This window comes from Poecilia latipinna, unplaced genomic scaffold (genome assembly GCF_001443285.1).
Source record: "Poecilia latipinna isolate Pla-1442-1.1 unplaced genomic scaffold, P_latipinna-1.0 Scaffold16, whole genome shotgun sequence".
In the NCBI taxonomy this organism is placed as follows: domain Eukaryota; kingdom Metazoa; phylum Chordata; class Actinopteri; order Cyprinodontiformes; family Poeciliidae; genus Poecilia; species Poecilia latipinna.
Genome location: NW_015112632.1, coordinates 327,404 through 339,164, shown reverse-complemented (window position 1 = coordinate 339,164; position 11,761 = coordinate 327,404). Strand labels below are relative to the sequence as shown.

At 36.7% G+C, this 11,761-nt stretch overlaps 2 protein-coding genes across 5 annotated transcripts in view; both read left to right on the top strand.

Annotated features, from left to right (window-relative positions):
• The window catches only part of slc27a4 (solute carrier family 27 member 4), a 47,566-nt gene extending 41,568 nt beyond the window's left edge, over positions 1–5,998 (top strand). For both annotated transcript variants that reach the window (XM_015033903.1, XM_015033910.1), the window contains exons 13-14: positions 625–771; positions 1,704–5,998. In XM_015033903.1, coding sequence (XP_014889389.1) covers positions 625–771; positions 1,704–1,861 — 305 coding nt within the window. In that variant the 3' untranslated portion in view covers positions 1,862–5,998. The remainder of the gene's footprint in view (positions 1–624; positions 772–1,703) is intronic.
• Positions 5,999–7,251: 1,253 nt separating this feature from the next.
• Positions 7,252–11,268, top strand: ptgdsa (prostaglandin D2 synthase a). Of its 3 annotated transcripts, none has more exons than XM_015033877.1 (7): positions 7,252–7,479; positions 8,935–9,074; positions 9,313–9,389; positions 10,121–10,231; positions 10,320–10,421; positions 10,553–10,613; positions 10,682–11,268. In XM_015033877.1, the coding sequence occupies exons 1-6, from the start codon at positions 7,387–7,389 to the stop codon at positions 10,579–10,581; spliced, it is 552 nt and encodes a 183-aa protein (XP_014889363.1). In that variant the 5' UTR covers positions 7,252–7,386; the 3' UTR covers positions 10,582–10,613; positions 10,682–11,268. The 3 variants fall into 3 exon arrangements, with proteins under 3 accessions (XP_014889363.1, XP_014889348.1, XP_014889354.1); XM_015033862.1 differs by having other exon boundaries at positions 7,253–7,479; positions 10,553–10,581; positions 10,678–11,268; XM_015033868.1 differs by having other exon boundaries at positions 7,253–7,479; positions 10,553–10,584.
• Positions 11,269–11,761: the final 493 nt, after the last annotated feature.

The window sequence follows — 11,761 nt, the reverse complement described above, 5'->3', positions numbered from 1 at the left end:
ATGGGCTCGGTCTAAACAAATTAAGCAGAAGAATACAAACAAAAGGTGTTTTTATTGCTTTCAAATATTTCTACAAATAACATTTGAAAAGTGTAGCTTGCATATTTTTTCAGCCTGCCACTCTGAATGCTTTTTAGAACCATCTGTTACTACTAATAAAAGTCATTTGAGTCATGTCACCACCAGCTTTACAAATCTGAAAGTGAAATGTTCATCCAATCTTGGCAAAATGGATAAGTTATGAGCACAGGATATCCATAGTGTTAAACAGGAAGGCTAGCAAATGAACTATTACATTTTTCTACATTGCCGTACATCAAGAATGTGCTCAGTATGAGCATTGGATTTGAAGGAGGATGAGCATGGATGGTTCTTTCCTCTATTGTTTTAATGGATTAATAGTATTGACTCCAGCTATCCAGCTCCAACATAGACAATGCAGGTACAGAAAATGTCCAAATGGATGTAAAAATGGAGGTACATTCTCCACTACGGTATGACCAAGAGCTGATTAAGTTTGGTGCTGTTTGAAAATATAAATAAAGGGTTTTGGTTGCTCCTGAACCTAGATCTCTACAGTTGTTAGTAGCGAATCATCTTGTATGTCTGACTCTGTGTGCACAGGAGCAGAGGGAAAGGCTGGAATGGCAGCCATCGCTGATCCGTCCCAATCCACCGACCTGGAGAAGTTGTTTAAGGACATGGAGAAAGTTCTCCCTCCGTATGCCAGACCCGTGTTTCTTCGCTTCCTTCCAGAAGTCAACAAGACGGGTATTTATTTGCTCATTTTATTTTCTAAAGGATCCATGTGCTGTGTAGGTGAAGCGTACATGCCCCCATTTTGGGTCATCATATCTTCATCTGTCTGTTGTCTAAACCTGCTGGGCGCTCCGCGGTCCATCTCCAGTGGCCACTGGGCAAGAGCCATATTATATTTGGGTCTTTAGTGATTAATATGAAAGATTTAATTTTCATAAATATTATACAATCAATAGATCAATTGAACTTTAAAAATAATGCACGTTTGAATTCATTATGGATTTCCTCTATACCACAACGGTTCAAACTATGCACACTTGCTCAATTATATACACACTCCACTAATATTTAGATTCATGTTTCTTAGAAAAACAATTAAGAAAAGCTAGATAGTTTTTGTTCTGTTGAGAATTGGTAGGCATAAACCTTTCAGCGATTTTTTTCTATAATGTCAAGGAAAGAATGAAAGTTGCAATGAAACAACGAAGGGAGAGAAATAGGAAATGAAAGAACGTCACTTCACTTGTTAGTTCCTTTCCCCCTCCCTTACTTTCATTGATCTTTCTTCCTTCTTTTCTTTTTCTTTGTTGCCCTCCTTCTTTCCTTGATACAGTGTCTTCACTCATTTCTTTTGTCTTTAGTCTCTTTTTCCTTCCTACTTTCTTCACTTCCTTACTTTGATGCAGTCCACCTTTCATTCATCGCACCTGTAATTCTGAACTGCTTTGGTTTTGGCAGGTTTTTTTGTTTCATCTCAAACATTGATAGAAATATCTAACATAGCTCCCCAAAATTCTGAAAATGTTAGTCTTGAATTTGGGCTTGAATAATGTGTATAAACCATGAAAGAAAAACAAAATAATAATTAAAAAAAAAAAAAAAACAGCCTAGACTGATTTAAACAAAAAATATCTAAACAATTTTCCTCTGCCTCTCTTTTCCAGGGACGTTTAAATTCCAGAAGACAGAGTTGCGTCACGATGGTTTTAATCCCACTGTTGTGTCAGACAAACTGTTCTTCCTGGATTCCAGCAGAGGGCGCTATGTGCAGCTGGACGAAGAGCTCTACCGCTCCATAGTGTCGGGGAAGCACAAATTGTGACGGCATGACAGACCACTACATCGACTTGTGCACACACTGACATGCAGACATATTTCAATAAAGAAAAGAGGACAACATTGCCTGCCCAGGTTAGCAGAGCATATACATGGATGCTAACGTAAGAGCCATACGCTTCCAAAGGCCAATGCACACACACGTACGCTCAAACCTACTTTGCTCATTAAAGTTCTAAGAAAAAAGAAAAAAAAAAAAAAAAAACGAGATATATGGACAGCACGCTCAAAAGGATATGCTCTGCTCCATCCATCCCGGCTGAAATCTCCCCGGCAACCTCTCTCGCTACCTCAGCAGACAAAAAGAGAGGCACCAACCACAGAGACCAGGTTCTTTCTGGAACTTCAAACATCCTTTCATTGCAACACCGACCTTGAAGACCCCTTACCAAACATGCTTTCCCAGCAAGAAATAAGGCATACAAGCTGCCTGGAATCCAGAATGCAACAACTTGCGAATGCAGATTTAACACAAACTTCAAAGGATGCTGAAGAGAACTGTGAAACCAGTCCTGCATATAAAGTGTGAAGAACAACGAAGGGACCTTTGTGCACCTAAGTTATCTCTGTTCATGTTATCATGTTATGTTCTAGTGAGATTATCTTGTGAAAGATGGCACCTCTGCTTTTGACTTAACCTGCACAACTAGCCAGAAAGTGACGAACCACAATCTCTCACGCCATCTGAAGTTCAGATTACCTGAAACATTAGTCATTCCGACCTCGCTGCTCTCCAAAGCATCCGTGCGTTTCTACTAAAAGGGAACAATTTAAGAGCAGCTGGAAGGAACACGCATGTCAAATTAGACCAGTGGTTGCAGCTTTAATGTGCAATAACTCTCCAGCATCTGCAGTGCAATAATCAGCTGCAAGCCATCAGAACTTTGTTTTTATTTATTTATTAAAATATGTCAGAAACATACCAAATACTTTAAGTTGATGTTTACATATTTTAGTTGATAGAACTTGTATTTTATCATTCTTTTTTTTATGCTGTATGTCCATCCAAATCCATCCTACATTGGCATCTGGAGTCCATCAAAGCAAAGCTGTTGAACCCATTTTATATTGGCTGCTGGAACACAAAGTAAAGCAACAGGATAAAGTCAACCCTGGGCTAAATAACGTTTTTTTTTTTTTTTTTTTTTTTTTTTTCCTGGTTTGTATGTTGAACTCTCATGGTAATGTGGCCAAATTGTGCAGGTTTTGTCTGAATAGGTAGACTTTGCTCATCTTGGGATGGGTGTGTGTGTGTGTGTGTGTTGGTTTGTTTGTGTTTGTTGTTCACCTAAAGCATATGAAAAAGGGCGTGACAGAAGGATTTCCTGATGAGTACTTATGAGGGGGATTCTGCGACGTCCAGGAGAACTGATTGACCAAAACAAAATTCAAAAACGAACAGGAGCTGAAACTGAAGAAGAGAAGTCGGAAGTTTACTTATGTTCACTATTGTTAATTTGGGACTTTTTATTATTTATTTAAGCTACTCATTTTCCAGTTTGCAATGGTTATGCAACATATAACTTGAAAGAACAAGCATTGGGTGTGCAAATAGTTGACTTTATGGCGGATTGTCTAATCAGCACAGTCAGATATAGCTATATATACTCATGTAACCCCATTAATATTTGGTTACATATCCCTTTGTGATTTTCAGCTTAATACATACTTTCTGCAACCATCAACAAGATTCTGGCATCATTCAGACTGAATATTTGACCACATTTCATTTAAATTGTTTTTTTACTGCAATTTACCCAATTTTTAAGCTTTGTTTATACATTTTCTAGAAGGCTGAGGTTTGGACTAGGGGAAGACACGGTGGTGGCAGTATCATGCTTGGAAAAAGAAAATTAAGCTCTGGTTCACAGATTATCAAATGTAGATGTTTAAAAAGTTGGACTCCATTGAGTATAACCATGCCAGAAGTTTGTTGGTGGCAGCAATAAGCATATATTTGAATCTGTGAAATTTTGACCTGGTGATGTTTGAATCTAATTCTTGTTTCTGAAAATGATTAAACAACAGAGCAGTTCAAATAAAAATAAATAAAAAAATCATCAAAAGTTAATGTAATTTGATCCCATGACAATTGTATGTAAACTTCTGACCAGAACTGTTCTTTCTAGTCAATGTCGCTGTCCATCGTTTCGTGAACGAACGAGCGCCATGGACCACGCGCAGAGCACTGTGCCTTACTGCGAGTTCACCTCCCAGACACACAGGCCCTGGCCCTCTTCTTAATCTGACGTTTCAGCATTTATTTCTTATTTCAGTCTGTTCTCCATCATAGCAACTTGACTACATAGGATCATGAGATTTCCTTAAGTTCTGCAAAAACCAAGTGGGTAGCGTCTTCGTCCTGCCAGGAGCAGGAAGAATTTATCTCCTAAGACACTCCTTTAAGATTTTTTTTTTCCCTACCTTGAACTTAATTTGTGTTTGCAGTGTTCGTTTACCGCCCCACCTTCTAATACCCGCGCCTTGTTTTCTGTTTCCTGTCTACTCTGTCCCAGTTGAACTCACGTTGTCTCAGACGTTGATTAAAAATCGTCCCGGATATGATTGGCTTGTTCATGAATTCTGGCGACATTTAGCTTCACCTAAAAACGAATTTCAAGAAACTTTTTTTTTTTTTTTTTTTTTTTGCTCATTTGAGTTCTCTGCTGTTGCTCTGTAACCCTTGACCTTACATTGCATCCTGCAGTCACATGCAGTACACCAAAGCAGGATGTTGTTATTGTTTTCAGGATGCTGATGCTGCATGCATTGAAGCATGTTTTCTTGGTTCATACATTGCATTTACTGACATAGGAAATCTTCTGTCATTTTTTTTTTTTCACCCATTGTTTCCTCATCATTTGAGGGGGGAAAAGTCCAACGGAGACGTTCACGAGGTCCAGCTTCATTCCAGCCTTCTTTGTCTCTTTCGCTACTGAGTTTATTCTTTAATGATGAGTGTAAAATGGTCACATGAATGTGTTTGGGGGGGGGGAGGGAATGAACAAATGACTGATTTGTTTTTGTGAGGTGAAGTGTAATTTGTGTGTCTAAGGTTTGGCTGTTATGATGCTTCTGATTGGTGGCGGTTGCATTTGTCAATTCATACCACCAGGGGCGGCGAGTGATTAAACAGCCCTAGAGCACTGCACTCTGAAGAAGATGTCTTTTTTTTTTAATAAATATATTTATATTTTAAAATTAGCTTAAATTATTTCATTTTTGGAAGCCTGTCAATTATTCTTTGATCCACTGCTTTTTGTCTTTTTTGTGTGAAATCATAACTTTGTGATTTTGTGGTCTAAAAGGGGTTTTGTGCTTGGATGACAATCGAGTGAGCAGTTTAAATTTTATCTCACGTCTGAGATGCACAAGGAAAGGACAGGAAAATAATTACTCGCAGTCTGTTTGATTTGCCATCTACGTGTTGGAAAAATACTGATGGAAATTAGAGATGTGGTTCTTTCCTTAACACTACAATTAATTTAAGTTTAATTGGTAAAAATAAATCTTACAAAATAAACTTTACTGTTCAAATTTTCCTTAGAGAGTTTTGGGTTCGACAACTACATCCACATTTCTAAGGTTACATTTTATTTTCCCATTACTTTCGTGTTTTGTAGAACACAGCACTTCAGTCAATTAAACCATAACTTTGTAAGTTGTAAAATGTTAGAAGGCCTCAGAAGAAACAATTTCCAACATAAACTAATTGGTCAAGATTACTAGAGTCTCTGTGGATTCACTTTTAAGTTGGATGCAATAAAGTTGAGTTAAACTTTGCTGATGAAACATGTTCTTGTGATGCATCTGTGTCCTCTAGGGCTCATCCTGCTTTTTGCACATTTTTTTCCCCCTCGTTCGTTATGGTGTTAGTAAATCGGCCTCTCTCTGTTTCTGTTGCTTTTGTTTTACTGTGTTGTTGCACTGCAGCGGTTCTCAACCTGTGCAGAGTGTGTAGACGAGGTCTCAGAGGTGTGTGACACACACACAAACACACACAGACAGTTTCCCTCCTACCCACACAAGGCTAGTTGTGCACATACTGTATTAAAGGAAAGGGAGACAGATGCAGTGCTGCAAATGGAAAAATAATTATTAATAAAACTATTTACATTGTTCACTTTGACTCTGGTTCAGTTTGGGTTTTTTTTTATTTGGCCATTAATTAACTGTGGGCTCAATGGCCTTCTTTACAACCAGCAGTTAAAGTATTATTTGTCCAGATTTATTAATTTAACTTCAGACTCTACTGTCAGATGTGCCGAGTTAAAATGAGGCTTTCAAAGCAAAGAAACCCTCCTACTTTTTTCAAGCATCCTCTGGTGGGGCTGGCTAACATGGTAACTTGGTAATTTATCTTCCTTTAAAAAAAACAACAAAAAAATCAGACAGGAAATCAACCAATTTGACCAAGAAGAGCAAAATGGTCAGTCATCCAGAATCATACCTGATGATGGCGACACCAAATGTTATTGCCTCAAATTCTTGTCTTTGAAAAGTAATAATAATAAAAAAAAAGTTTTCTCCAACATAATAGTTTAATAAAGACATGCCAAACTTGAAATGATTACAACATTCATGTCATGACGGGTGTGTTTATGGTTTATGGTTGTAAACCTTTAAAACCACATTGAACTCGTGGCTTGTTGTTCCAAACAGGAACAACAAATCATTTGTTTTCAAGAACAACAAAAATATATATATTTTGAGGGCCAAAATGTCCTTTTTTTCCACAAAGTTAATGGAACCAATAAAACCAAATTAATATAAAATATTTATCCTAACCCAATCTTAAATATTACTTTGAGTTCTTTGTAAGATATAATATTTTTTTCCCTCCGTTACATAGTCTGATTGTGACCTTTCACTTCATGTCAGAGATTTCAGTTTGTTTCCTCTTTCTCTGTTTTTGAGAGATTTAATATCAATTTCTCCCCTTCAACTCTAGATGTCATATTTACCTAAAGTAAAACATAAAAAAATGATCCTCTTTCTAATAAACTCGCTGCTGAAGAGAGGGTCATGGGGACACACAGGTCATGTGTATTGTCTGAACTATTTGTCAGTCTGCCTAAAAGTAGAGCTAAGTCAGCAGTGTTTTTGGTGCAGATGCTTGCGGTTTGTTCCTCCTGGAACATCATCTGTAAATGTTGCGAAACGCCGTCCGGTCCGTCCTGACTTGCGGGGGCAGCACCTGAATCTCAGCTGACCTAAGTGAACCACATTCATGACTCTGCGTGTTTCTGAGAAGTCGGCGGGGGGGAACGTTCGCAAGCCACACGTTTCCAACAGTCTTGTTTCTGTTCTCTGATCCTTTGCCTCCATTGGCTGACGACCAGGTGGGCGGATCAGGAGTCAGAGCAAATATCAACCCAGCCTTTGCCAGTCTCTGTCTGTCTGTTGACTTCTGCTGTAGGCTTAGGGCCTGATAAATTGCTTCAAACTTTTTTTTTTTATTTGTTTTGTTTTCAGCATATTCGTCTTGCAGCTTTGTGTCCCACCGCAGCCATGAAGACTGCCTTGCTCTCTGTCGCCATGGTGATGATGTGTGTGACGATGGCGCACTCAGTGAAGCCACTAAAGGATTTCAACTTGGAAAAGGTAAAACTCACATCTTGCTTGTACTTTAGGGAGGTTGTGTTTTCTACTACAGTATCTGAGTGTTGTCAGATTTAAGGACAGCTGCTGATGATGGGTGACACAAACAAACTGCTTTTATAAATGAGGATTAATGTGTGACACAACAGGTGCGGAGAGATGCTGGAGGATATTCCACGTGGCAGAAAGGGAAATTGTTTTCAAAGTGCCAATGTTTGTTTGCCTTCATTAGATTATTTCAGATCTGTCAAGTACTTAATAACAAGTTTCCCACAAGATTAAGATGCGAAAAATCATGTCTATGTTAACAAGTGTGGGGAGTTTGTCCATCTGTTTATAAAATACAGCTATGAAAAGATGGCGTGTATGACGAGCTGTGCTCAGAGGCACCTTGTTACACTGAGGAACGCGTCTCTTCGTGATGATCAACATCGCTCATCTGCATTATTTTTAGTCAGTCCATGCCACCATCCCTCCTTAAATACTTCACAGTGCTCTGAGTGTCTACCCACCAAACACTCTCCACTCCCCTGAGGACAGAGAGCTACTTTGTGACTTGAGAAATTACAAACTGCTGAGTCTTTTATAATCTTTAGCTCCACTTAATCCTCTGTGGTCAGACTGCGGGTCAGACTGAGACACTGAGGGTGTGTGAGGTTAAATCTTCACCTGTAAATATGGAAATCTACTTCCATCAGTACCTTTTTGTGTAGCAAGACATTATGAAACGTAGTGGTTAAAAGTGTAAATTTTATATCCTACATCAGGGGTAGCCAAAGTCTCTCATCAATAGCCAGCTTCCTGCACAGTTTAGTCCTTTCCCTGGTTCCACACACCTGGATCAAATGATGGTTCATCAGCCGGCCTCTGCAGAAGTATTTAGATGGCTCACTACCCAGGGTGCCATTCAGTAAAAGGGTGGCGTGAGTGCTTGGAAAAATGTTAATGTTATCTTTAATTTTTATTTGCCTATTGTGATGTCCAGTAAAGGTCACTATGCGGTGGAATACATCACTTTATATTTAAGTATGTTTAGTTTCAAACTAAATGTTTATTTCACACTTTTTTATATATATAGACTCTGGACTTCATTTGATCATTTCAAGTTGCAAAATGTTTCACAGTGAAACAGTTTTATATGAAATTATTTCTGAACTGAGATTTCACAATGTAAGAAAGTTGCAAATATTTTTATGTTAATCACCTTTTTGTTCTAACACCTCAAGATCTTGTTTTCATGCAGACTTTGAAGCAAACATTTGTGAATTTGTTAGCTTACATATGCAAAATATGTGTTATTCCAATGGAAAGCTACTAATTCAAACCAGTTTTCCAGATCAAATAGACTAATATAGTTTGCCATTATTTTTCTCCCAGACCTCTATCATGAAATAAGTTTTATTGTTTTTGTTTGGTTTTGCACTCACCTCAGATTTCTATGCTGTCATATGCATTAAGTTTGCAGGTAAATGGTACCGAGTGGGACTTGCCTATGACTCTCCAGGCTTTATCCCTTTTAGAGACAAAGTGAAGATCTCCATGGGCGTCATCACAATGCTGCCCGGCGGCAACGCCAACCTCACAATGTGGGAAGCTCTGTGAGTCCAAATATGTCAAATGATAAAGGGCAGATAAAATTAGCAATTACAGATTATTATCAGAGCTGATAGAAAAAATATATAACTGGTTAAGTGGATAAAGAATTCAGTCCAACACATGCCATTTTACTTATAGCATGATTCACAACTTGCTTGAGATTCAGCACAAACATCTTATGTTTTTTTTTTGTTTGTTTGTTTGTTTGTTTGTTTGTTTGTTTGTTTGTTTGTGCTTCAGATCTATAGCCTGCATTCCTAAATTTTACCAGTATAACAAGACAAGCGTGCCTGGACACTTCATCTACTTCAGCACCCGTAAGTGGTTTCTAATTTTATCCTGAGATAAATTAAATTGAGGGATTTATTTGTCTAAATCAGATTTTCTGGCCAATAAGTTAATAGTTACATCAGCAGGAAATTTCCTTTCGCTAACTGGTGCATGAGTAAAAAAATACATATATATATATATATATATATTTAATGTCATATGTGATGTAAATCTATGAGCTTATTGAGTAAACAATCCAGAGTTGTGTGTGGAAAGACTAAAATGTGTACAAAGATTAAGCAAACAAATTCATAAAGTGCAGAGACCAGTGTGTGTTTTTGAGGAGACTGTTCAGATGCATTGAATGCCACAGGAGGTCATTCAAAGAAGTGTTACAATATGACTGAGAAACATTTTAGATTAAGGAACATGAGCAAACACACAATGAAAATCTACAAAGTTAAAAAGAAAAATATGAAGCAGTGTATTGTGGTATCATTTCAAAATTCAAATAGAAACACAATTTAAATTAGGATTTAGTTTTTTAAATACTGAATGTTTACCAAAACGTAGCTTAATTTGTCTACATTCTTCCTATATTTAATTTGTTTTTCTTTTTAATTACCTTTTCCTACCACATATATCATAGTGTAAACATTCATATGATATTTTCAGATTTAATAAGTCATACCATCACACCCAACACAAAAAACAAGGCATTTTTGGTTTATTTTTCCAAGACATTTTCAAGAAATTCATTGTTGTTTTTCCTGTTCAGGCCATAACATGGTGAAGGACGTCACTGTTGTGGACACAAACTACTCTGAATATGCCGTGGTTCTCAAATACGAGAATTTTAACAGAGAATACACACAGGCGGCGCTCTACAGTGAGACCCAAAGAGACACTTTAAATTGACTTTTTTTTTCCAGCTCCTGTGCTGAGTACATGTAGCTCACCCAGATCTGCTTGAACAGGTCGCTCACCGAGAATCAAAGTACAAGTCCTGCAGAAGTTTAAGGCCTTTGCTTTGTCCCGTGGTTTCCCCCGAGCATCTATTCTGACCCCTCCTCCAGCAGGTAATTATTGATGAAAAATGGTCTAAATATCTGCAGTTTAAATACTATGATATAAGTAAGTTTTCTTAAGTAATGGGTGGAAATGTCCTGTTAAGTTCATCATTGTTTTCTTTGTATTGTCTCATCAACAGAGAACTGTCCAGCGTCAGGATCTGGATAATAGGCAAGATGTTTGTTTGTTACCTAAAAAAGGTAAAAACAAAATATATATATATTTATTGTAAATTTCCGTGCTAAATTGAATTTTGTTTCTCTTCTAGGTTTTATCTCAGAGGAAGCTGAAAGAATTTTATTCAGATGTTTTGCCCAATATCAACAATAGAGACGCGATCAATATATATAAGTCTATTTTCTCAGTTTCTTTCATTTTTGTTGTCCAATTTAAATAAAAAAAAATTACATATCCTTGTATTCCCCAAACCTCTGTTTTATAAATGTATGAAATTACTTGAAATTTGTTAAAAACCTTCAAACACTTTTAGGATTTGAATCCATCAGTATCTATGTTTTATGCTCCTCAGCTCCAGAAGCAACTGCCTGAAAATCTGAAATCTGCAGAAACTTCACATCTTAGGACTGAAAACATTGTTTACTGCAGATTACCTACAAAGGTCAAAGGCTTAATTTTGTTTTACAATTTCTCTATGATTTCGTTTTATTTACTCAAATTTGATTATTTTTTACAGTTTTTTATGTGGTTTTTTTATGTTTTAGGTTGATTTTTTGTTTTGTTTTGTTTTTTATTTAGGTTTCTTTGCTCTCCCTGTGAATAACCCCCCTAAATATTAGCCTAATTATTTGAAAGATTAATTGTTTAAGAAATATAAAAAGTTAGTTAAAACAAAAAAAATTGTTGTAATTGTTGTAAGGTGTGGCAAAATATAAGATTTTCATAGAATGTACTTCAATTAGAAAACATTTGAATCTGATGCAACACAGTCAAATTGTCAAATACCACTACTTCAAAATAAAAGTCAACATTATGTAATGCATGTTTTTACACTGCAACGGCAGTAATATGTCAAAAAATAAATAAATCCACAAAGGTGTCGGTTGAAGCACCTTGCATAAAACAATCAAGTCCATTTTGTAGCTCATCTTTAAAATAATCAAGATCTCAATTACCAACAAATTCCCCATGTGGAAAATAATAAACACTGAAGTAATTAAATGGGAAATTAAAGGGTTAAAATCGTAGTTTTGAACAAATCCAAAGTTGACATTTAAGGGGGGAAAAAATTAAAAATGTATTATTTTATGTGTTCTTGGGATGGATAATTTGCATTTGTGGCTTAAATAAATAAATAAATAAATTGAATTACAATAAATACTTAATTTCT

Excerpts from the sequence above, each read along its gene's own strand:
- ptgdsa (XM_015033877.1), top strand. The coding sequence starts at position 7,387 with ATGAAGACTGCCTTGCTCTCTGTCGCCATGGTGATGATGTGTGTGACG. Across the intron at positions 7,480-8,934 it reads AGGATTTCAACTTGGAAAAG|TTTGCAGGTAAATGGTACCG; the intron begins GTAAAACTCACA and ends ATATGCATTAAG. Across the intron at positions 10,232-10,319 it reads CACACAGGCGGCGCTCTACA|GTCGCTCACCGAGAATCAAA; the intron begins GTGAGACCCAAA and ends CTGCTTGAACAG.